This window comes from Tripterygium wilfordii, chromosome 6 (assembly GCF_013401445.1).
Source record: "Tripterygium wilfordii isolate XIE 37 chromosome 6, ASM1340144v1, whole genome shotgun sequence".
NCBI classification, from domain to species: Eukaryota; Viridiplantae; Streptophyta; class Magnoliopsida; order Celastrales; family Celastraceae; genus Tripterygium; species Tripterygium wilfordii.
The window spans coordinates 3,040,762-3,064,038 of record NC_052237.1 but is presented as its reverse complement, the minus strand read 5'-3'; the positions used below and the strand labels follow the sequence as shown (position 1 = coordinate 3,064,038).

Below are 23,277 nucleotides of genomic sequence, written 5' to 3'. Positions count from 1 at the left end.
TTTTTTAGTTTATGTTATTATTTTGATTTGGAGGAGCATGTAAGTATGAAATTCAGATCAAATGGTAGATTTGGGCACTATTCTTTCCGGAGAACTTTATTGGTCAGATAGTGTTAATGTAAGTTTATTAATGTTGGGAGAAGATAGATTGTTCAGTAATTAATTACTGATTATTCAATATCTCAACAACCAGATAGAGGAATGCACCTCGGAAAGAACTCGAAAGTCCAAACACAAACCCCCACAAAAGACACCTCACACCTGTGTTGAGGATTAGCCACAAATCCTAACGCGGATTCTCTCTCTGCGACATTTAATCAAATACTTTGCGTACTTGGCGCTTCACTAACAGGCATCGCCCTAATCTTTATCCCTCTCTCACGCCATCTGCTCTGTCAGCCTAAATTATCAGTCGATTATGGCAGGGGAGCACTCATTAATCGCTACCATGTGATCAGGTTGATCACGGTTGATACAAAAGCAAACCCACATGATTTCTTCCAATAATGTTCCACGAAAATATTAAAAAAATAAACCAAAATGATTCTTCATCATCGATCTTTTACGGTCTTCGATTTGGGGTTACTTTTTCGTTGTAATAGTAATAGTAATGATTTTTTTTTTAAAAAAATGGGTCCACAAAAAAAAGAAGACAAAAAATTGTCCTCCTTGAAAGGAGAAATTAAGCAAAACATGGTGAGGGGTGTGACAGTTTGACAGAGGTTGGATTGGCTTTTGTAGTCACAAAATGTCAAATTCCGACGAAGTCTTCCATATTTTCTATTGGACAAGACTACACGAGACCCGATGATGTTTCAATTTTCTCAAGAGAATTACAGAATCTTTTTCGGCTCCACATAAAGAAACCCATCACCGGCTTGCATGAAATGGATTATTACTTTATTATATCTGTAACAGTACTCTTAAATCATGATATTCAAAAAGATTAAAAATTAGTCCTGGGGACCCTTCAATAATGTTATGGGGATGAAATTCAAATCCTACATAAGCCCTCTTCCTATGCCTTTCCTCATCACCAGTTCTCTCATTCTTCTTTCTCACTGTGAAGTTCAGAATCAAAGGATTCATTGACAAAGATTTGAGCTTTTCTGTTGTTATTTCTGGGTCAATTCTTTCTAGCTCTGTGATGGCTTATTTACGATGGATTCTGTTTCTGGGTATGCTGTTTATGGTTTCTCAAACAATGGGGGCTCCCCCAAGAAGGCCTGTTGATGTGCCATTCGGCAGGAACTATATGCCTACATGGGCTTTTGACCACATCAAGTACTTCAATGGAGGCTCTGAGATCCAGCTCCAATTGGATAAATACACTGGTATTAATAGATATTCTTTCCATTTATGCAATTATGAGTATTAGCCAACTTTATTTTCTTTATTTGGTTATTTTTTCTTCCTTTCAAGCATTTAATTTTAACACATTCTGTGCTTGATTTTCAAAAGGTACTGGCTTCCAATCCAAAGGGTCGTACTTATTTGGCCACTTCAGTATGCAAATGAAGCTGGTCCCAGGCGATTCTGCAGGAACTGTTACTGCTTTTTATGTAAGTATCATTCTACCATAGCCATTTGCACCACTCAAGTCCTATTTTTAGTGACTATGTTTCAATAATGTTAACTTTGGCACCATTGTTGCAGTTATCTTCTCAAAACTCAGAGCACGATGAGATAGACTTTGAGTTCTTGGGGAACAGGAGTGGTCAGCCTTACATTTTACAGACCAATGTGTTCACTGGAGGAAAGGGAGACAGAGAGCAGAGAATCTATCTCTGGTTTGATCCCACCACGGCATACCACCAATACTCTGTTCTCTGGAACCTTTACCAGATTGTGTAAGCAAACCCATTACTCCACAACCTTCAATTCACAGTTTCATACTATTAATTCTTCCTCAAAATTGAACGAAAATGACCAAAAAAGTAAACGAGCAGACACAGATTCAACAACCATTGAACTAATTTTGAAATTTGGTCATCTGGGTTTACTCAAAACCCCACCTTTAGACTTTTACCAGACAACCCACTTTTTTCCCACAACTACTTTCCAGATGTCACAATCTTTACATATGTTTTCAGGTTCTTTGTTGATGACGTACCAATTAGAGTATTCAAGAACTGCAAGGACTTGGGAGTAAAATTCCCATTCAACCAACCAATGAAGATCTACTCGAGCTTGTGGAATGCCGATGATTGGGCCACAAGGGGTGGGCTTGAAAAGACTGACTGGTCCAAGGCCCCATTCATTGCATCCTACAAGAGCTTTCACATCGATGGGTGCGAGGCCTCTGTTCAAGCCAAGTTCTGCGACACCCAAGGCAAGCGTTGGTGGGACCAGAAGGAATTCCAAGACCTTGATGGGTATCAGTACAGGAGGCTCAAGTGGGTCCGATCCAAGTTCACCATCTACAACTACTGCAACGATCGGGTCCGGTACCCTACTCTTTCTCCCGAGTGCAAGAGAGACGCAGATATATGAACACCATAAAAGATAATTTATGTTCTGTATTTGGGTTTATTTGATATCATTATTATTTACGTCTTTATCGAATATTATTGTAAGATTATTGAAGGTTTATTCATGTGATTTCCATATACTCTGTGGGGCACGTGTATGAGTGCCATTGTCAGTGGTGCTTAATTGGGGTTTCCAGTTATTCTTGTTACTTTGTTATTTTAAATGAAATAAAATCTATTCTATATCATTTATAATTAATTTTCGCTGCCTTTGAAGCTAAAGGAACTCGTGATTTTATTATTGGGGTAGATGCTTCCAAAGTTGTTCATGCGTTTAGTTTCGGATGAGTATATGGATTAGCGGTGAATGTGGCATTTTGTTAAGGAAGCAATGTCTATTATGTCTCGACTTGATGTATCAAATGGTCAGCATATTTCGTATGTGGGTGATGAGGTCGCTCATACCCCTGCGAGAATGGCAACGCATGCTAATGGGAGATCTCTGTGGTTTGATTGTTATCCTCCTGGAATTGCTTTTCTGGTTACAAAGGAACAATCTTGCTCTATGTAATGGTTCTGGTTAATGAATTTTTCCTTCTAAAAAAAATAAAAATAAAAATAAAATTCGTTTTACCAAAATTTGTTCCTTAATCTGCACTGTATACAGCTTGTACACATTGGGAAGTTCTGGTTCAGACTATGGTGCGTGAAAATGGTCCTGCTCTGCCTCCTAGTGTTTTTATTTTGTTTGATATAATTGTGTCTGTTACTGTAGACTGTAGTACTCTGTTTTGCTGGCCCTAGTTTGAAAGGCTTGTCAGCATTCTTGGGGTTAGGTCTGGTTCTGTTGTAAAGACAACTCAATATCCTCTTTTTGGTTGAGAATCAATACAAGTCAGTACTCTTTATATAGCAATAGTAAAGTTTCACTTTCACATCGGATATATGGATTTAGTTAAGGATGTCATGATGATGAAGTTCTAACTTCTCGGAAAGAGAATGATTTGTGAGGATTACTTATTCAAGTTGCAACTGCAGCTTCTCAGTACAGAGCTTCGTGAATTATGGAGTTTGTGGATTCGTTGGTTGGCCGTCTTGCTTGTACATATATATCTTTAGACCCTCAAAGTCTCTAATTGAATCTCTCTGGGTCTGCTTCACCTTCCTTGTGCTGATGATTTGTGGTTTTACATATTATTGTGTTAATTTTCATGGTGCGGTAATTGATTGAAGGATATACTAAGATGTGCATGAGTTGGTTATGTGGAATGATCAACAAGGATTTTCTTGTAGCAGCCAACCCCTGAATCTCAGCTGAGACCGGTGCTCATACCATTCTGCCACTGCTGAAAACTGTCTGTCTTTGGAATTGTGTCAAATGGAACCTTAAGTGGATGTTTTTGTCAAGACTAAGAGTCTCGTATCAAATTGGCATAACGCAACCGAATGATAAGTGATTTATAAACAAAGATTCAAAATCTTTTATGGGCTTAAATACCATAGATGACAGCCAGAAGAACAAAACCATTCAAGCTCATGCCGAGTGGACAACATTAGAGGTTTCGGCCTAGTTGGACGTGACATCTACCTGTACACTTTTCAATTGGACGTAACCTCTATATATACACTTATTGTGTCGGATATAACTCAACCTACAGAGTGGGTTATAAGCAAATGTTTGGAATGGATTTTCAAGAAGTTTTATGGTGAAGGTGTTTCTATCTCTTTAATTCCCTTCTTTTCTCCTGTGATGCCTCCATACCGTAACAAGAATTATGGTTCTACGATTGGTGAATAACCCTACTTTTGCAGAACAACAAGAGCGGAAAGTAGATTAAAGTATATTAGTGAGACAATCGATGAATACCTCTTCTCAACCATAACTGGTAAGCAGTCATGTGGAAGGAGTCATAACCCTTGGGCGGTATATGCCATTTGAAGTGTCTCCTAACACGGCACAGATCATGGTACATGGCCAGATACGCCTCTGTGGGTATTGACAACAATTTCTTCTTCAACAATGAAATGTCTGCTTGGTTGATGAGGATTGAAAACTTGGTCCAGTCCAAAACATTAGCAAATGGGAGATCGTAGTAGTTGGAAACTATAACAGGAATGCAACCGTAGTGCATTGCATCGCTGAGCCTCGCAGTGTTCACTTCATAACCTTTAGCGTGGATGCAGTATTTGCTTCTCCTGAACCCTTCTTCGTATCTAAGAGGACTTTTGTCGAACACTTCTATGTCAGTATCGTTTCCCCACAAATCCAAAAGCTCCTGTCGAACACGAGAGTTCTGGATGCGTCCGGCGAAGTAAGCAAGCTTGTCCCTTGCTTGTGGAGGGTTCAAGGGATGCTCGTCACGGCGAGGCCACACTTGGGGCAAGCCTATATCTTTGTGTGCAATGTAGAATCTCTGAAAGTAGCTGGAAGAGCAAGTGACCTGAATGGCATTGTTGTGAAGATGAGGATGCTTGGATGAAGCTTCTCGTCCGACCGAGTGACAACAGACAAAGAAGTGATCGGCGCCCGCGGAGGCATTCCAGAATGTGAATTCCTGGCTGATTTTTACGACGTAGTTGGCCACGAAGTCAGCGATTGCGTCCTCGGAGTGCACGCGGCGGTCGTTTCGGAGGTGGTTGACGGAAAACGGGAGGAAAAAAAAGTGGGCTTCCTCCGGATTGGTTGTAATCAGTGAACTGCGAAGCAGAGCCAACTTGAACAAGTGCTCGCTCACGTAATTCCCGATTTTCGGGTTAAATGGGTTCGGATGAGCAAGAAAAATCTCAGCGAAGGAGCCCACTTTCCGGTACAAATCAGGATAAACAAAGATCTTCAGCTGGCGCATCATATCCCGAAAATCTGCAGCAAAAATCTTCCAATCGTGATAAGGGCCTGATTCTACAACCGCAATTCTGGCCGACGGTACGGCGGCCTGACCACCGGCGTTGCTGAAGTTCGATACCGCCGAAAAGGTGGTTGCTTTCATTGGTGATCTGGAATTAACTTGTTGAATTGTTGGCAAATTGCCATTGTCAATGCTCCGGACAAAAAGGAAAAAGCAAAAGGCGGAGACAAAAACCAATGCCGTCACAAACACCGCCAGTAGCGGTTCTCCTGAGAGCTGCCCAGTGGGTTTCCTCCGTTTGCTAGTCTTCTTAGCCATTTATAGAGAATCGCAGATTATACCTTCCAAAATCCAAAAAAGGGAAGTCATTGATGGAAGATTAATGTAGTCATGAAGATGTGGCTATTAAAAAAATAGTTAAGACTCGCTTTCTTCATTCCAAACGCAGACCGCCACTGCCACGGCTGCTCTGGGCAGAAACCGCAGTGGAGATGACAGTATGTCTGCGGTGGTGGATATCATGCCACGAAATGACCCACATTTGTGAGAGGAATGGGGTTGTTGAAAGGTCTTCAAGAATCAGTAAATCTAGGTTTCCAATCCTTGGAGCTGGAGAGTCATGGCAGTCGGCATTAATGGCTTGCAACAGCCTCACCTACTTGAAGAATGAGCCATTGAAGGTGGAAGGAATTGTTGATGAAGCTCAGAGCCATCTTATCATATCTGCTTTGAGGAATAGACTGGGCCGAAGAACTGGTGGGCCAAATGGGCTGACTCGACCTTTCCGGTAGGAACTAGGATTCATCTCCAAAGGCCCGTTTGACAGGGGGCCTGACACACCTCAGTATAACTTTGGGTTGGGCCTGTTCTAGGCCCATAGTCTCTTTTATGTGCCGGGAAAAATAACGGCCCGTTAAAAAAAACGAAGGCTTTCCTTTCATCATCAAAACGTAAGAAGGTTTTATCTACACTCGACAGGGACGATCGTTGCGTGAATTCGCTTAGTTCGTCTGAGAGTTGAGAGTGAATAGATATGGCGGATTGTCTATGGATCCATCATCATCAAAACCAGTATCAAATTCACCGTGAAATTGGCTCTATTGGAGCTTCGTATCATAGTTATGGTCCGCATCAGCATCTTCTCCGGGTTCGATTGTCGATATTTAATCGTCCCCGTCGCAGAACTGCAATCTCATGTAGTTACGACGATCAGGAAAAGATAGGGCCACCAGCACCACCACCAAGCCCACCATCTAACGGAACTGGAATTCAACTCTACGGTCAGATTGAAAGGTACGTGTTTGCATATCTTCTTCAATTTATTCAATATCCTTTACCCGCTAAGTGCAGATATAATGGTGTAATTTCCATAAATTTTTAGTTACTTACGAAGAGTAGATGATGAGCTCTCTTTATCTACTTGTGTACTCCCGCTCAATGTAAAATGTCAAAGATTTTCCTATTCTGCATCCTAGCCTTATCATCGATTATCTATTGTCCAGATTACAAAAGATGTCATGCCTTTGGTTTGATATGTGATTGACCTATCACAAATGGTAGAAATTTTCTCATTTTCCATTGACTGACAAGTTTGTACCCTTTAGTGATATATTTTTTAGTCTTAATTGGTTAAATGTTTTGAATCATGCCAGAAGTCCGCATGGAAAGCAGTAATGATTTTCTTTTTATATCAGATTAATAACGGAGACGGTAAGGGAATCGCAAGGGGCATGGGGTGGTTCAAGCGATTGGAGTGAAGTTGAGGTGTTCTTTTGTATCTTCTGGGCTATTTTCGATGTAGCAAGTACTCAATTTATACTCTTAAGTGTTAATAATGCATTCCTCATACTCTCTCAGCTTGTCTAGGACAGATTCAGGCATACATTCAGATATACCTTGATGAGTGTTTATATCGTGATATTCTGAGAATTGGCTTAGATTTGAGGATGATATGCCGTGACCTGCCTAATGATTTTTACGAGATCTACTACCATCATGACTATGACCACACTTTCAAGTGTGCTTAGCTTTGAATAACAAGTTCCACGTTCTGAAACTGTAGACAATCAGCATGTTCTTTGGATTAATCAGAAGATACTGTAATTTGATTTTTTCCTCCGGTAGTAGTTGGAGAAGAAGGAAGGATGTGCAAGATTGTGACCCAGACAGCAGACGAAGTATAAATTAAAATCCACTGCCCTGGAAGCTTGAGTGTGACATATTGACATGAGAGTTATTTTCACCTACACATGCTCTAGCTCTCTAACTAGCATTCCACTTCATGTCACATACATTCATCTCACTTTACTAGTTTTTTCCATATAGGAATCAAAATTAAGTTCCTTTGCAAATTGCATTATGTAGAATTGAACTTTTTATAGGCTTGCTTAACATTGATTTTTGCACTGTCTCAGGGAGCATGGGTTCTCAAACCAAAAAGCTCAAAACCCAATTCGGTTGTACATTTTATTGGTGGTATATTTGTTGGGGCTGCCCCCCAGCTTACCTACCGTTTGTTTCTCGAGCGCCTTGCACAGAAGTGAGTGACTTTATATTGAAAAAAGTTCTCTTCCAATTACATATTGAATCAATACATCTTCTGATGTGTAATGGACTCTGATTGCATATTTGGTATGGTGCTGCATACTAGGCAGTATCTCATGTCATATCCAATACTATGTATGATGAAGGTTTAATAAGGGCTAAGATCTCTAGTTTCCTTCCACTGTTTGTTTGATTCATTAGTATTCTATGGTTGTATTGATTAGGAGTTGGATTAGACCAACTGATGTGCTGTTCTACGAAATATGCTTTTATTCTCTAGGTGATCTATTGCTCGTGGATTTTCCTAGAATCATATTTGAAAATTTATGAGATTGCTGAGAAACAAGATTCTGGTGATGTAGGGGTATTCTGGTTATAGCAACACCATATCCGAGTGGATTTGATCACTTCTTCATCGCGGATGAAGTGCAGTTCAAATTTGATAGATGTCATCGGTTTCTACGTGAAACAGTGAGCTTTGATTTACAATCTGCAATTCTGCATAGTGACTATCCAAGTGTAATTCTATTATCAAGAAAATGATGATGTCAGCCTAATATGCTTCATTTCACAGGTACAAGATCTTCCCACCTTTGGTATTGGGCATTCTTTGGGATCTGTCATTCACCTTTTGATTGGTACCACAGTTTCTTCTCCACTTTTGTTTGGCTTGTTCAAGTTCAAGTTGTTTGGTTTGCAGCAATCAATTAAATTATTAATTTCGCTATTAAACAGGATCAAGATATGCTGTGCAAAGAAATGGGAATATATTGATGGCATTCAACAACAAGGTATCTCTTAAATTCTTGTGCATGTGTGTCTCACCTTACTTGGGCTTAGACAAAAATGAAAAACAAATGTCAGAGAAGCCAGCATTCATTTGTTTCACAATATTCTCCATCAAGACTGTATTTTTGAATGATTTGACAAGAAATTTCCCTTTATTTTTACAGGAAGCAAGCTTAGCTATTCCTTTATTCTCTCCTGTTCTTGTCCCAATGGCTCAAAGCCTTGGTCCACTTTTATCACAAATTGCAATGTCGCCGACTATTCGACTTGGGGTGAGTATTTGTGTTAGGAACTTATTTTTATGATGTGTGTAAAGTATGCCTGTTGATTTTGAAGTATGCTGCTTATAGTTTTGCACTTGTTTTTATTTTGCACAAAATAATCTCTCTTCAACTCCTGAAAAATACAGCGGGTAATTTTTACTGTTTTTCATACTTTGAGTCATTTTTGCTAAATTTATTTATTTATTTTGGAAATATTTGTAGGCAGAGATGACATTGAAGCAAATAGAGAACCTGAGCCCTCCTATGATGAAACAAGTTCTTCCTCTGGTTGAGCAACTTCCTCCCTTATACATGGACTTGGTTAAGGGAAGAGAAGATTTCATTCCAAAACCAGAAGAAACTCGCCGACTTGTATGTAGAACTCTGAAAACGTAATACATAATCAAAAAATAGACGTTGATATGCGTATGTGTTTCTTTTACTTTTTCTTACCTTCTTTTTAAAAAAAATTATGTTACAGACTTACGGTTAGCGAAGTTTCCATAATCTGTTTACTCAAGTTAGGTCATCGAAATGCATCCAATTCTACTTATTGTAGACATCCAAAACTTTTCATTGAACTTAACAAGTCTATTGAAACTAAATTTACTTTCTGTAATGGAGGATAATTAAAATCTACTATATGCAGCAGTGTACTGAACCTATTTTTGGTATTTTTCTTTGGTCAGTTGCCTGACTACTCTGTTGGCGATTCTTTTCTCCACAGATAAAATCATATTATGGCGTTTCAAGGAACCTTCTCATTAAATTTAGGGATGATACAATCGACGAAACTTCAGTACTAGCTCAGGTTCTTGCCTCAGAATCAGCCATTAGTTCACTGCTAGACATGTCCATTCGCCTGTTACCTGGAGATCACGGGCTCCCTCTAAAGCAGGTATTCTTCACTTAAAAATAAATGACCGTGTGTCTTGATTGCATGCTTGAGGATGAACACATAAAATGTTAAGATCTGGTTGATGCGAGCCCGTCCTTGTGGTAAAATTCCATCCATTATCTTTACAGGCTCTCCCAGACGTTCCACCAGCAATGGCAGATGCAGTAAATCGTGGAAGTGAGTTTTTAGCAAATCTGACTGTGGGAACACCATGGGAGACTGTTGCCAAAGAAGTAGGAAACACATTGGGTGCAGACTCGAGAATACTTCGTGCAGAAACCTCGAAAGACATTGACATGCTTGTGGATGTGATCACATCTTGGACGGCTTCGAATGCTGGTCCAAAACTTTTGAGGCCCTGATGCTGATTCCTAAATTGGCGATGCCATACAGATCAGTCTAAATACAAGGCTAGAGAAATTAGAAATTGGAAAACATTTGGATTGCAGATACATAGTCACAGGGATATCAAGTATGAAAGTGAAAGGAGATGGAAGCAGACATGCCACATGTACATTTCTTTACATCATAATACATACATGCAAAAAGACAAATAGTTGTGTAAAAAATACAAGTATTTGATATGGTTTTTACTTTCCAAGAAAGTGTTCGATAGAGTCAGTGGCATTTCCAGTGGTTTTTCATCTCTTCAACTGGACGTCTTAACACTGCAGGGTAGATTGGCATGGTTTCTGGTTCACATGACCAGCATATATTTTTGAATTGAACCAGTTGCCCGACAACAATTCACAAACCATTCATACTCGCAATCCACCAACAAAAGATCTACTATTGTCAACACAACACTGCCTTGCATGAAGAAAAGAGATAAATCGTTTGCATCAATTCAAACTTCTATTTCTTTTGTGCTCACAACTTTGATTTCAGAGTAATAACACAGTTTCACATAATAATTTTTCTGCGATAGTTTCCCGCATTCCAAACTTGAGTTTATCTGAACTAATCTAAGATATTTACATCCACTTGAAGTGCAGATGTTGGTACTTCCTGGTTTCTCAACTAAAGCAACAAAGAACTACATTCCAACTCCTCGCCACTTAATGGCATCTATTCTTCATGATACAGATACAAGCCAAGACCGAAGCGAGCACATGCTTTGCAGAAAGCTATTTCTTCAGCTGCAGCAACTGGATCCGCAATGTTGGGCTCACTGGATGATACTGTCCCAGTTGACTCCCGATGTGCCTGTGTCATTGTCTCGTTAATAATACATAGAAGTAATACACAGAACCATGCATGTAAAACAAAATAATTAAAAGTATATGCTTTGTCGCTCGTCACTTCTCTGTCAATCCAAACACTCAGAAGTCAGAATCAAGAGAGATGACAACAGCAAGGACCCATAATTAGCAGGCAGGGTTTGTCATGATCTTTACTAAGCATCACATAGAAAATTTGCCAAATACAGATTACATGCTATCCACAATGCTAAAAAAACACATCATTTCATTTGTAGAATTTAAAAATTTTCAAAGAAACCTCCTAATTCCAACCTTATAATCACCACGATTTTAACTAATGGACCATTAAATATCATGTGGACTATTGGTGAAAAATCACACGCCAAGCTTGTTTCTCTTTCCTAGCACACTTGTATCACAAGTTCACGACTCACAAGTCAAAGAATTTAGATAGTCATACAAACTCCGACCAAAAGCTTCAAGCAAGATGGAGGTGAAGTACCTAGAATAAGGGAAGGAGTTGAACAAAGCGTAATTATTAAGTTGAGTCAACAACTTACAAGTTAGGAATCTTAACACATTCAAGACTATGAGCCTAACAAAGGAATCCTCCACTTCAGAAACTTTGAATGCCAAAACTTGATTTTCATGCAGCTCCAAAAGCATAAATGATAAAATAATAGAACTGGGACAAAGAAGGACCCAATAACGAATATGAAAGCTGAAGACAGACAACTGGTGGAGTTGAATTGAGCTGCCTACAATAAGTCACATACTCACACATGAAAAAGTCCTTGAAATAAAAGATTTAAAATACGGTTTGATATATTTAGAGATGGATATCCTCCACTGCAATGGACAATTTAGGATAGGTAAAATAAGGATGAATCTCAAATGGCTTTTTGGTGGCTGATTTGGACTGCATAGGGTGTTGCAACAATAACCATGAGCAGTAATTAATCATGATTAAGACCACAGCAGAAAGTTATGGTTTGTGAAAATCTAAATATTCATCCTGACCGATATCAATGCAGTAAAAGAGAAAAGGGGATAGTGTTTGGGGTACCAAACAAAGAATTTTTGCACTAAAGAACTTTGGGTTACCCTACATTGCCTAATTGGGTCCCCACAAAAGAGAGTTCCATGGTTGTATATCTTTGACTAGGAACATATACGTGACCAATAGAAAAATATCAATCTTAATTACAAGGAAACTTTTCACCGGGTAAAACTGCTTCCCCAATAGTCCAGTAGCCAGGCAGTTTGAGTCGAATGTATGTCATGTGCATGCACATATAATAAATATCAATGACAGACCAAACAACTTATTGTGGTTACATCAAACGCAAAGGATTACAGTCGGCTAAGCAGAAATTATCACAAGAGAATGAAATGTAAAACCCCGTATGGCACTAAAGAGATAAAGGTTTTCAATCAATCATATTAAACTAAACAAATAAATCAGGCAACAGCACAACAATAAGATCTAGAGAGACAATTAAATTCATGATTTGGTTCACTGCCAGCAATCTTGAAGAACAGAAAGCAACATAAGAAACAAAATCACCTCTCCATCAGATCCCCGTAAAGTGACACGGTAGACCACAGTCACACTTCCATTGTCAGAGAACACAACATCACGTATTTCTCCACACCACCCTGCCAAAACAGGGAAGGAAATTAAGAGAAGCAAAAATTGCAAAATTCATATGATTATCCGGGAAAGGGCAGAAAAGCTAAATAGAAGAGGAAATATACTACCCAGTTAGAATTAAATCAACTACGACCACAAATCAATCATAAAAAGCTAAGGATCAATGAAAACTAATTAGCCTCTGATAGAATGAAAATTATCCAAGCCCAAGGATAATATCAATCAAAAATGGTTAAACCCCAGAAATTAAATGAAAATAATCCTTCTATCAAGGATGAAGACTAGGACAATAGTAAAATTATTCCAAATATGCATAAAATCGAGAAAGATTGATAAAATATAACACAAACCAGGGGCGTAGAAGCTCAACATCCGATTGGCATGGTACCTGAGAAATATCAAACAATAATAATTCAGAATTGCTAATTGCAATTTCAGACTCTAGTTAAAAATAAACAAATAAATCGACACAGAAAATAAAATAAAATGCGGCGAAGAAGCGAGGAATACCAGGGGACAGAGAAGGTGGAGGAGGAAGGATAATGAGAAGGAGGAGGTTTAACGATGTTTTCGGGGATCCTCTTGTTCAGGTCTCGGAGGATCTCAACCAGAGGTCGAGTGATGCAGGTCGCATAGGAAGACGAAAAGGACTTGTCCATCGGCACCACATAGTTCGAATTCGGCACCGCTTTCTTCTTGCTACCTTCGACGCCGCCACCATCGCCTCCGTTGACGGCCATAACGAGCCCCGCCAGATGAGGTTGTCTTCCTCCCATCCTTTGACTCCGTCTATTACTACCGCCCCGTGATACCTCCAAACCCGAGCCGGGTAACATCGTGACTCCCCCATTGCAGCGCAATTGCAAACCCATCTCTTGAGATGGCTTGTGAACAAGAAGGTTAATCACTTACTTCTTCTTCTTCTCCTCCTTTTACTGCAAGCCTCAGTCTCTTGTTTTAATTCAGTTTCCCGGAGTTTGTCCCAACACAGTGCACACACTACACAGGGAGAGCGCATATAGTACAAGGGTATTGCGGTCATTTCGTACGATTGCTCCCACCAAGCACCAACTACTTACTTACCTACCTACCACGCCTGCCGTGGCCCGCCACGTATCCACCATGAAAACACGTGCTGGACCGCCATTGCCCACCAAACAAAATTACAAAATTGGCTTTGCTCTACAACACTTTTGTCCTTTGAAGCATGGGCAGTGATCGGATGAACAGAATGTCCGAGCAAGCAGAACTAGCCATTTATTTTGGAATGCACCGGGGTGCGTTCGAATGGGTCTTAGTGTTAATAAGAAATCAAGAGGCATTTTCAGATATATTACTCAGAAAAAATGACACAATACACTTGATCAACACGATGCATTGAAATTAAAAAAAAGATATATACTTCAATTTTTAAAAAATCAAGTGAGAAAATATTCATCACATATGATATACTATGATTTGCTTTGATCAACTCTTAACAAATTAACATATACATTAATGGGAGATGATGTGCATGAGCCTGCATATTCTGCAATGGTAAGAGGCAAAAAAGTAAAAAAAAGTTCTATTACAGCCACAAAATTCGATTTGCCTAAATAGTTAGGCATTATTACTCTCAAGACTAAAATCTCACATCAATCTAGAATATAATCCAACCGTATCCACAAAAAATCGAAACCCGAAGAGAACATCATCTCTTTTGAGCTTAATGTGTCCGCTACAACCCTGATAACCTGAAGATGTGTTTTCTAAGCCTAAGAACTAATGACAACAGCCCAATAATAACGAGACCCAGAACGGACAATAACCTCAATGTGCGTAGCAAATTAAACAGTCTCATTCAAAGAACTAGTTGCGCGAAAAAGTCTCGCTATAGAAGTTAAAACCAAAAATCTATTTTTCCCCTTTCCTATTCACTAATATTACACAGTATTGCAAGTTTAAATATTTCTACTCCATGTACATTCCAAGAAGTTGAAGCAGACTTTGCCCTCTTGCTTTTCCTGGAGAGGCTGTATTTTAATGGAGTTAGAAAGATGCACGTGCGCAAATAATACATGATCCACTAGCGGCGTTGCAAAAAAATAGTGCTTAACCATCCATCAACCTCATCATGTCGGAACCTTCAACGCCTGTAACTTGTCGAATGTTAGCCTTCCTATCAAAGCAAAATATTCACAAGGTTTAACATAGGTTCTACGGTTCTACCTCTCCCAGCTTTTTACTATAAACGAGCTCCACTTCTCTGCGGAGGTTTTCAACGTCCGTCGCATACTCCTTGTGGTCTTCATCTGCCATTAAATGTTGCAGTTGTTTCCGCATCCTCTCCAAGGCACCCTCCAAATCACAGTAGTTCTTAAATATCAGAGCTTCAGTTGTTCTGAGTTCCAGAAGAGCCTTAATTGTGGCAAGGGCCTGCAGTAAAATCCACATCAGCACTAGAAGAAGGCAATTCCTGACAAAAAGGAGAATTGCCACATTCACACTCTCTATATTTAAAGAGCAAAGCAACGATGAGTTAGATATTGAAAATTTCAAAGCATGTGCAGAGGTCGAAAAACTGTGACAATTCAACAATAACGCAATTACAATAGCAGTGGTGGCAACACAAAGTGTAATGGACAAGGAAAATTGATGCTAAGCAACCACCTTCTCCTGAAGATCAAGATCATTTGATGAAGTCACATCAACCACAGACTTTAAAAAGAATTGATTGCACAAGAAAGGCATATCAGCTTTGCCTTGCTTTTCTAATTGACACTCAGCCAGATGACCAAACAGAGAGACGGCTTTTCTCCGCAGTCTGACATCAATGCTTGAGTTGCTTAGAATGTCCTAAAAATAAAAAACTATCAAGTCGCAAGTTCAAGGACTACATAAGAAATCCAAAGGATCTTGTTATTCGTACTTCACCTGAAGCATCTTATCTCCAGTTTCTGTACAGAACAACTCTTGACCAGCTACATTATTTCGAATCAAAGCTGAAACAGCATATAATGCCTTGATGGCTTCATCAGAGAAACTAGATCTTACCATATTCATTAGTGTAGGCAATGCCCCATGTTCCAGAACCTAAGACACTTAAACAGCGCAAATCAGTTTTTGTCAAGTCTATCAAATCAGTTTTTGTCGAGTCTATCTCGCAAGCATTTTATCAAAGACATTGTGAAACTTCTTTTTAACATCAATGACAAAGTAATACTTAGTAGTAAGAAGTGTACCTAAATAAGTTCAAAAAAGAAATAAAAATCACCTGCTTCTGAACAGCTGGATTATTTTGACTAGCTTTTCCTAGAACCCATGCAGAAAGTCTCCTTGTATCTGTATCAGGATGATTAAGCTCTCCTATAACAACAAGAAGGCCTCCGAGTTTGTTCAGATCTGAAAAACAAGAAATGTGAGGCACTTGTGCAACAACACATTGATGCATATTTGCAAAGCATATCAAATATAGGAACTGTTTTGAAGCACGCAAAAATGTCTTCTAGCCCATATAGGAAGTTGACAAGAGAAATTATGTTTGCGGCGGAGCTTACAAGTACTTTATGTTAGACACGCAAATAGCATCTGATTGTGCCTGGAAATTCAGGGGTTTAAACTTTAAATTTAAATGCAACATTAATTCACGCAATCTGGTGAAAAGATTACCATTTTATTCCAGTTACAGATTGAGGAAAATCATAAAGAAATCCTAGCTTTCTCCTAAGGATTATTCTTTCTCATCCCTGGAATTTTCTTAGGCAATAGAGATGCTTATATGCCACCACATTCCACAACTTAAGACAATCGCAGACGCAGATTTAAGAGATCATCCAAAAATGCCTCAATGTCAATCTTCCAATATGCCCTAGAGCCCATACCATCACTTGCTCCAAAATTTTTTCAGTCTTCACATATATTGAAGATTCCAAAATCCAAACAAATTTTTTTGAATGCAATTATGCAGTATAAATATCCACAAACATCCTATGCAGTCGCATATAGAACCCCGGCAAGTGAGTACAAAATCTTAATGAAACAGGACTAGAAAACAACGGGAAAACAGAAATAAAAATTCACAATAAAACACTCCAAGATAATTAATACAAAATGATACTAATATTCAAATCAGGTGAAGATTTTAATGTTCATACTTTGGAGATGTAGAGGAAAAAAAGGAGAGAAGCAAAGCTATCTTGACCATTGCAAAGTAAATGCATTGGAAATTGAAAGACTGATACATACCATTTGCATTATCTATAGGCTCCACAAGTATAAGGAGCTCCTCTAATGCACGATGGCGATCTTCCAAAGATAAAGAGGAATTATTCAGGTCATCTATTGCAATTTGCATCAATTGTGCATCAGATGGCATTTTTAATTGATCCAAAATTTCCTGAGCAAGCAAAATGTATATATCAATATCTCAAACAAGTCCATTAAACAAACAAATACACTGCAGCTGTGTGATTGATGTATAGAGCATCCTATAGAGGTTCAGCTCTCATGCATCATTCCACTTTGGACCATGTCTACGTAGACTGGGTTGTTTTCATGTCAGAAGAACTCTATTTCCATGGAGAGGAATAATCCATAAACAAGAACGGAAGGATCACGGTGATGATGAGGATAATGAACTATAAAATGTATTCTAAAACATTTAATTCAAAGCAGAGTTTCAAACAATAAGTAAAACAAATACTATGTAACCCAAGCACAAAGGCACAAGACATAAACTAAACTCCGACAAAATCAAGAAACAATGGATGCTATGAACACTGACACTTTGATATGATACAGTAACGTAGTCATAAAAATATGCTAGAGCCTAAAGGAGCTTGGTTTGCTCCTATTTTCCTGAAATAAACTCCATACATAACATTCCAACCTTAATTTCCATCTGACGCTTCTTCAGCTCAGTAGGAGAAAGACGCTGGGCATCTTGAGCCCTTTCTTTCAATTTCTCAGGATCAGAATGACCTGAATTAAAAGTACAAACCGAATTCAGCTAGTTTCAAGAGGTAACTTACTGATCAGCAGAACGAAAGCAAAAAACAATGAAATCCTTACCAATAGCCCACTGCAACATCCCATCGAGGGAGGAAAATCCTCCGTCGAGGTGTTCGTGGTCGTTTAGTTCCGCCGCCGCATCCTCGGGTTCAGTCTTGCCGAGGAGATCCCCTTCGTCCTTGGCGGTGGACCACACTAGCCCTCCGGAAGTAGAGTTCCGATTGGGATCCTTAGCTCCAACTGTTAACAACAATAACATTATTACCAAAACACGGGAAACCCCTCCGGCAGCTGTAAAGCTCCGCCCCATCTCGCCGACTTTATGATCGTGGATTGTGCAAGTTAATCTCCCACGTACAGCCAAGTGAGTTGGATTTATAAAAGAACAATGATATATTAAGAGTACACGTCATCTCCTACAATCCACACCCTTCATCATGGATCTAGCGGCTACCACCGACTTTGATGCGTCATATTGAGTTTCTTACCTCACCCCCCTAAGACTTCGTTTGGGCCAAATTTAACAACAACAGAGTTTTATGGGCTTCAGACTAGGAGCCCAAGATTCGAGAAGGGCTAGCGCTTCGGCCCATTAACACCTGACGTGAGGCGACTCACACACCCTTCGAACTCTGAACTCCGAACACTCTGCCTCAACAAATCTAGGCTACCACGAACCTAGCCGACTCGCCGCCGTTCGATTGGAGAGCTGGTTCTGGTGGTTGTGTTTGAGCTTTTGAAGGTGTTTGAGGAGGAAGAGCTACTGCTGGTGGTGGTTGTTGAGTGTAAGAAGAGATGGTGAGGCTAACGGCGGATCTGATATGGAAAAGTCCGCATTTTTTCAATGCCATAAAGGAGCGGGAATTGGATCTTCGAGGTTTTCTTTCTATTCTGTTCGCTTTTGTTTAGAACTCCTAGCTCCATAACCTTCAGTTCATATAGCGTCTCCCTTGTATGCTTGCAGGTAACAAGATTGCTGTAATCGAGAACTTAGGCGCCACGGAGGTACTGTATTCTTCTTCTTCTTCTTCTTTTTTATTTTCTTAAGCGTTTTTCTTCGATGTATGTATAGACTGCATAGCTTGAGTCCTCTTCCAGTTAACGGAAAGAACCTAAGTCAGACACTGCTGCTTCCAATTGATTGTTGTCCTCAGTACTCTGAGCTTCAACCCTAATATCTCAAACCCTAGCGATATTTGAACCTATCCTCTCATATTACTTGCATTCGCGTGTTTTTTTGCGAAAATTTATTAAACAAAGAGAGAAGTGGAGTCTTAGTACACATGGTATAAAAATTAAGCCAATGTGCCTTTGATAATGAAGCTGCTTCTCATCAGAAATAAATAATGTTTTCCAGGATTGCTAATTGACCTTTATTTAGCCAAAACTTTATAGTGTAAGGTATTCCCTCGTTAACCTCACGTCTATTTAAGCTATTCTCCATATTCTCAGAACACTAGTCAAACTTCTTTTTTTATATTTCACAAAAATATTTGGCACTTGACTTGATTTATTCTATTTTTGGGTGGCAGGACCAATTTGATACCATTGATTTGTCGGACAATGAGATTGTCAAGCTTGAAAACTTTCCCAATCTCAATCGGTTGGGAACCTTGATTATAAATAACAACAGGATTACTCGTATTAATCCCAACATTGGAGGTATATAGTAAACTACTAAAATTTATTGATACACTTGATTTCCTTCACTTTGATGGGACAGCTTACTGTTGTTTTGTATTGTAGAGTTCTTGCCAAAGCTGCACTCGTTAGTTCTAACTAACAACAGGCTTGTCAACTTGGTGGAGATTGATCCTCTTGCCTCCCTTCCTAGGCTGCAGTTCCTTAGCCTGCTGGATAACAATATCACAAAGAAACCTAATTATCGGCTTTACGTAATTCACAAACTAAAGTCGCTTCGGGTTCTGGATTTCAGGAAAGTGAAAAACAAGGTGAGTCATTTTGCTGTATTGAACACATCCTTGTTTGTTTATTTAGTGTGTATTCAATTACTTTTATTTATTATAAAAAATAATTTTCTTTGTGGTTTCAAGTGTTAGGGCTCATTGCCTTGCTTCATTTTGCAAGACTTTTGGGATCCCTGAAGCCTACCATTCATTATCGTGAGTCACTAGAATTTTAGACCATGCAGATTTTTATTTCTTACTGAATTGCTTAAAGGTGTGTGTCAAGTTTCAATGATATCCTCCCAGGAATTTAATCGAACTATGAACAAAAAGTGAAGAACAACTAGCAAATAGAAGATAAAATTGAGCATCCCATTTTGTTAACAAGCCGGGTCTGTCATTAAACCAACATTTGTGAGCTGGTTTTTGTTGGAATCATGATCTAGCTTAATTGAAAACAGTGTTAAGTGGTGGTGTAAAAAGCTTGGGCTGTAAATTTCATTATGTGTTTTGATGTCTTGAGCTGGGACCAGGAATTCATAATGTCTTCTGAATTAATTTCATAATTATAATTGAAGATGTGCCAATAGGCGTAAAGATCATGAATGTGAAATGCTTTGAAATGGCAGATCTGGCCTGGTCAACGGCGCAATGTGTTTTATTTTAGAGGCTTCATGTTGGGAAACTGTTTATTCATTAGTTTAGGCACATTTAATATTAAGAACTTGGAATTGCGATATATATTCTCTGTTTAGGATCTTTTTCTTTCCTGGTCGGCAATTCAATTCGGAGCCTGTAATTTTTATTTTTGACTTGTATTTATATGCTTGGGTTTGTCGTAGTCATACCTTTCGTTCTTATCTATCAAAGTAAGTTTAGCCATAAACAAGAAAGAAGGCTTAAAATGGTTATATCCTAGTAGGATGACTCGTCTTCTTTGTTTTCATTAATTTTGGTTTTTATATGAGTTATGTGGATCAATTTTCAATACCATGTAATGGATGATAGGAAAGAGTGGAAGCAGCACATTTGTTTGCATCTAAAGAAGTTGAGGAGGAGATTAAAAAGATTCCCACAAAGACAATCACTCCCAGTGAGGTTCCAAACGTTTCAGAAACAGCAGAGGAACAACAGGCTCCAAAAATGGTTGCCCCAACTCCTGAGCAAATTATAGCCATCAAGGTATTCTATTGATCAGATCAAATTGTACGACTGCTGTGCCATTGTAATTTGTACATTTGGCATTTCTAACTTGTGTCAAAAAATATTTTTCTATTCTGATTTTTTTAATAAATTTATATGATAATATTTGTGAATGGACTATTTGTCACATTATTGGAATGACAGTCATGTTATATACCATTTCATTGTTATGCAGGCTGCCATTGTGAATTCTCAGACTCTTGAAGAGGTTGCAAGACTTGAAAAGGTACGTGATTTCTGCTCTATCAGAGAGTGTTGTGTGTTCTCAACTTTTCATTTTTGCGCTGAGTAGTAATTGCCTTTTCATTTGTATTTTCCTTGGACAGGCTTTGAAATCAGGACTGATTCCCGAAGATCTGAAAATTCCAGTTGGTAGTAGTGGAGGCGACACAATGGAAGAAGATGACACAATGGCTTCCGAGAATCCCGAAGAAAATAATGTTGAGCCAAAGACTGTAGAGGAACCAAAGGACAATGAAGCTACCCCAATGGAGCAGGTATTTGTATGTCTTATTATTCGTCTTCCCATTTGAATTGCATGTTCTTTATGCTCTGTTTGTTACAAGACAGATTTGAATTTCCTTCTTTCAAATGACCCGGTTGTACACTGCTGTGTGAAATTTTGGGAACACAGGAAGAACAAAATTAGGATTTATTGTTTGGTTTGCCTTTAATTGGTTGTGACTTAAGGGCAAAGTGGGGATCGAATTTGGCTAAGAAAAGAATTTAAAAGCTCCAAAAAGATCCTATAAATTTCTAGCCAGTCTATATAGGGTGACGTGGTTTTCTCAGCTAATTTTTTGCTGAAACATACTATGGTTTCTAGTGGTTGATTTTAACCTGCTGTGCTTTTCTCCTTTCAGGAATAGAAGGATCAACGAATGATAGGAATACTCTAGCATGTGAAGCCAAACTTGATAGCTAATTTTTCCAGGCGATATTTGGAAACGTTTTCAGAACTTCAGATCAATTAATTAGTGACCTGAGCCATATGTGATTCTCCTAGACCTGGCAACAACTCATGCTCGTATGTTCTCCCGAGGCGCTGTTTGTTATTTATTAATATTCCTAGGATTCAAACACATTGATCCCTAAAACTCTCATGGATGTAATACCTTCAATATATGCATACAGGTGTACCTTGTGATGGGTAGTGCTACTTTGGATTTGTGCTGCCTAATTAAGGTTTAGGAGTGTTACCTACGGGAATGCAAGGTTGGAGGCGATTGTGGGGTTGAATTCGTTTTTTGGTAATTGCATGTTATCTGTGCTTCAATTTCATTAGGCAGGATGAGCAATGCTTGGCGCGAGGGATTGATGAAGTAACAAAACCTTTCCAACTCTTGAGTCATTTTGTACTTTGGAATGTATTCTGCAAGAGAAACAGGGCATCGCTTACCAGTTTTGATTCTAATGAGAAAAAACCTTATAGTTTCTTGCATCAGTTTTGTACATGAAATTCAACAGATCCTACCGTTGCTTAAGAGACCTCCATATTGAGGAGGATCCGGGTGTTTTAATGGCAGCAGTGCAAAAGGATAAAAGGGACCAACTCTGTAACTCTGTAAGTGATCGATGTTTTTTGAAGAATTTTTGGCCTCAATGGTTAGAATCTTTGTTTTGTTATTGCTTTCAAAGAAAAGATTTTCTTCGTGCTGTATGGTGGGTTTATCCCTCCATGTGTAAGTTGTTACGGCTTACAGTTCTAATGAAAAACATTTGAAGGGGTTTCTTTTTCCTGGGTTTTCAAAAAAAAACTAAGCAACACTCAGAAGCCAGCTTACATATTATGGTTATGAAGACATACATCCATAGAAGCTTGTCAATGGTGAACCTGGAACCTTTCAAAAATATTCTTTAACAGAGCATCGGTTGTTCCTGCATCTACGTACATTTACAAATTTACAAGGTTTCAGTACTAACAATTTGCCTTAATCTGTAATGAGGAGAATGCAGATATACGTTGCGCACATGATTTAACACAAATTGCTAAACCTTTTATAAAGCAATTGGATCACACACAAAAAAAAAAAAAAACCATTAATTTAATCCTATAATGTTGAAAAAGCCTTTATAATTTTCAAAAGTTTATTTGGTGATTAAGTTTACTTATTTAATTAGTTTTCTTAGGTGCTTAGGTATTATTGCGAGTTCTAAGGTGCTCAAATCCAATTATCTTATGTTCCGCTTCCATTATGCGTCAATTGTCCCCTTGCTCTATTACCAATTGATGCAAAACGAAATAGAGATAAATTGGATTTGAGAACGTCGAATCCTTAGAACACTCTCTCGCAAGAATAACACACAAGTGCAAAGAGTATTGATAGAAAAGAGTTTTTAACTATCAAGTAAATAACTTTACACCTAAGAAAACTTTACAAACAAGTAAACTTGATCAACAAATAAACTTTTGAAAACTAGATGGGTTGGGCTTAATTAATGGACCTTCTTATTCTTCTATAATTGCTCCATAAAATATTTGGTGATCCAATTGCTCCATAAAATATTTAG

The 23,277-nt window shown here is 38.7% G+C and overlaps 6 protein-coding genes across 6 annotated transcripts; 3 read left to right on the top strand and 3 right to left on the bottom strand.

Moving 5' to 3' along the window:
* Window positions 1-980: 980 nt before the first annotated feature.
* On the top strand, window positions 981-2,730 carry LOC119999681 (probable xyloglucan endotransglucosylase/hydrolase protein B). The gene is made up of 4 exons (XM_038847385.1): window positions 981-1,334; window positions 1,462-1,562; window positions 1,657-1,850; window positions 2,094-2,730. The coding sequence occupies exons 1-4, from the start codon at window positions 1,148-1,150 to the stop codon at window positions 2,491-2,493; spliced, it is 882 nt and encodes a 293-aa protein (XP_038703313.1). The 5' UTR covers window positions 981-1,147; the 3' UTR covers window positions 2,494-2,730.
* A 1,545-nt stretch (window positions 2,731-4,275) lies between these two features.
* Window positions 4,276-6,137, bottom strand: LOC120000181 (probable glycosyltransferase At5g03795). Its single transcript, XM_038848125.1, has one exon. The coding sequence runs from the start codon at window positions 5,633-5,635 to the stop codon at window positions 4,316-4,318; it is 1,320 nt and encodes a 439-aa protein (XP_038704053.1). The 5' UTR covers window positions 5,636-6,137; the 3' UTR covers window positions 4,276-4,315.
* Window positions 6,138-6,271: 134 nt separating this feature from the next.
* LOC120000180 lies at window positions 6,272-10,438 on the top strand. Its single transcript, XM_038848124.1, has 10 exons — window positions 6,272-6,610; window positions 7,012-7,081; window positions 7,732-7,856; window positions 8,224-8,332; window positions 8,436-8,499; window positions 8,597-8,652; window positions 8,815-8,922; window positions 9,136-9,285; window positions 9,641-9,811; window positions 9,940-10,438. Exons 1-10 carry the CDS (start codon window positions 6,351-6,353, stop codon window positions 10,171-10,173), a joined length of 1,347 nt encoding a protein of 448 aa, XP_038704052.1. The 5' UTR covers window positions 6,272-6,350; the 3' UTR covers window positions 10,174-10,438.
* A 191-nt stretch (window positions 10,439-10,629) lies between these two features.
* LOC120000182 (DNA repair RAD52-like protein 2, chloroplastic) lies at window positions 10,630-13,648 on the bottom strand. The gene is made up of 4 exons (XM_038848126.1): window positions 13,178-13,648; window positions 13,018-13,055; window positions 12,581-12,672; window positions 10,630-11,017 (listed from the first exon to the last, which is right to left on the bottom strand). The coding sequence occupies exons 1-4, from the start codon at window positions 13,537-13,539 to the stop codon at window positions 10,880-10,882; spliced, it is 630 nt and encodes a 209-aa protein (XP_038704054.1). The 5' UTR covers window positions 13,540-13,648; the 3' UTR covers window positions 10,630-10,879.
* Window positions 13,649-14,549: 901 nt separating this feature from the next.
* Window positions 14,550-18,022, bottom strand: LOC120000204 (hsp70 nucleotide exchange factor FES1). The gene is made up of 8 exons (XM_038848156.1): window positions 17,717-18,022; window positions 17,535-17,626; window positions 16,892-17,042; window positions 15,921-16,048; window positions 15,581-15,739; window positions 15,317-15,502; window positions 14,876-15,082; window positions 14,550-14,799 (listed from the first exon to the last, which is right to left on the bottom strand). Exons 1-8 carry the CDS (start codon window positions 17,964-17,966, stop codon window positions 14,779-14,781), a joined length of 1,194 nt encoding a protein of 397 aa, XP_038704084.1. The 5' UTR covers window positions 17,967-18,022; the 3' UTR covers window positions 14,550-14,778.
* A 239-nt stretch (window positions 18,023-18,261) lies between these two features.
* LOC120000205 (U2 small nuclear ribonucleoprotein A'-like) lies at window positions 18,262-22,392 on the top strand. The gene is made up of 8 exons (XM_038848157.1): window positions 18,262-18,533; window positions 18,621-18,661; window positions 19,189-19,318; window positions 19,403-19,608; window positions 20,572-20,745; window positions 20,942-20,992; window positions 21,093-21,263; window positions 21,630-22,392. The coding sequence occupies exons 1-8, from the start codon at window positions 18,452-18,454 to the stop codon at window positions 21,633-21,635; spliced, it is 861 nt and encodes a 286-aa protein (XP_038704085.1). The 5' UTR covers window positions 18,262-18,451; the 3' UTR covers window positions 21,636-22,392.
* The last annotated feature ends 885 nt before the right edge of the window (window positions 22,393-23,277 follow it).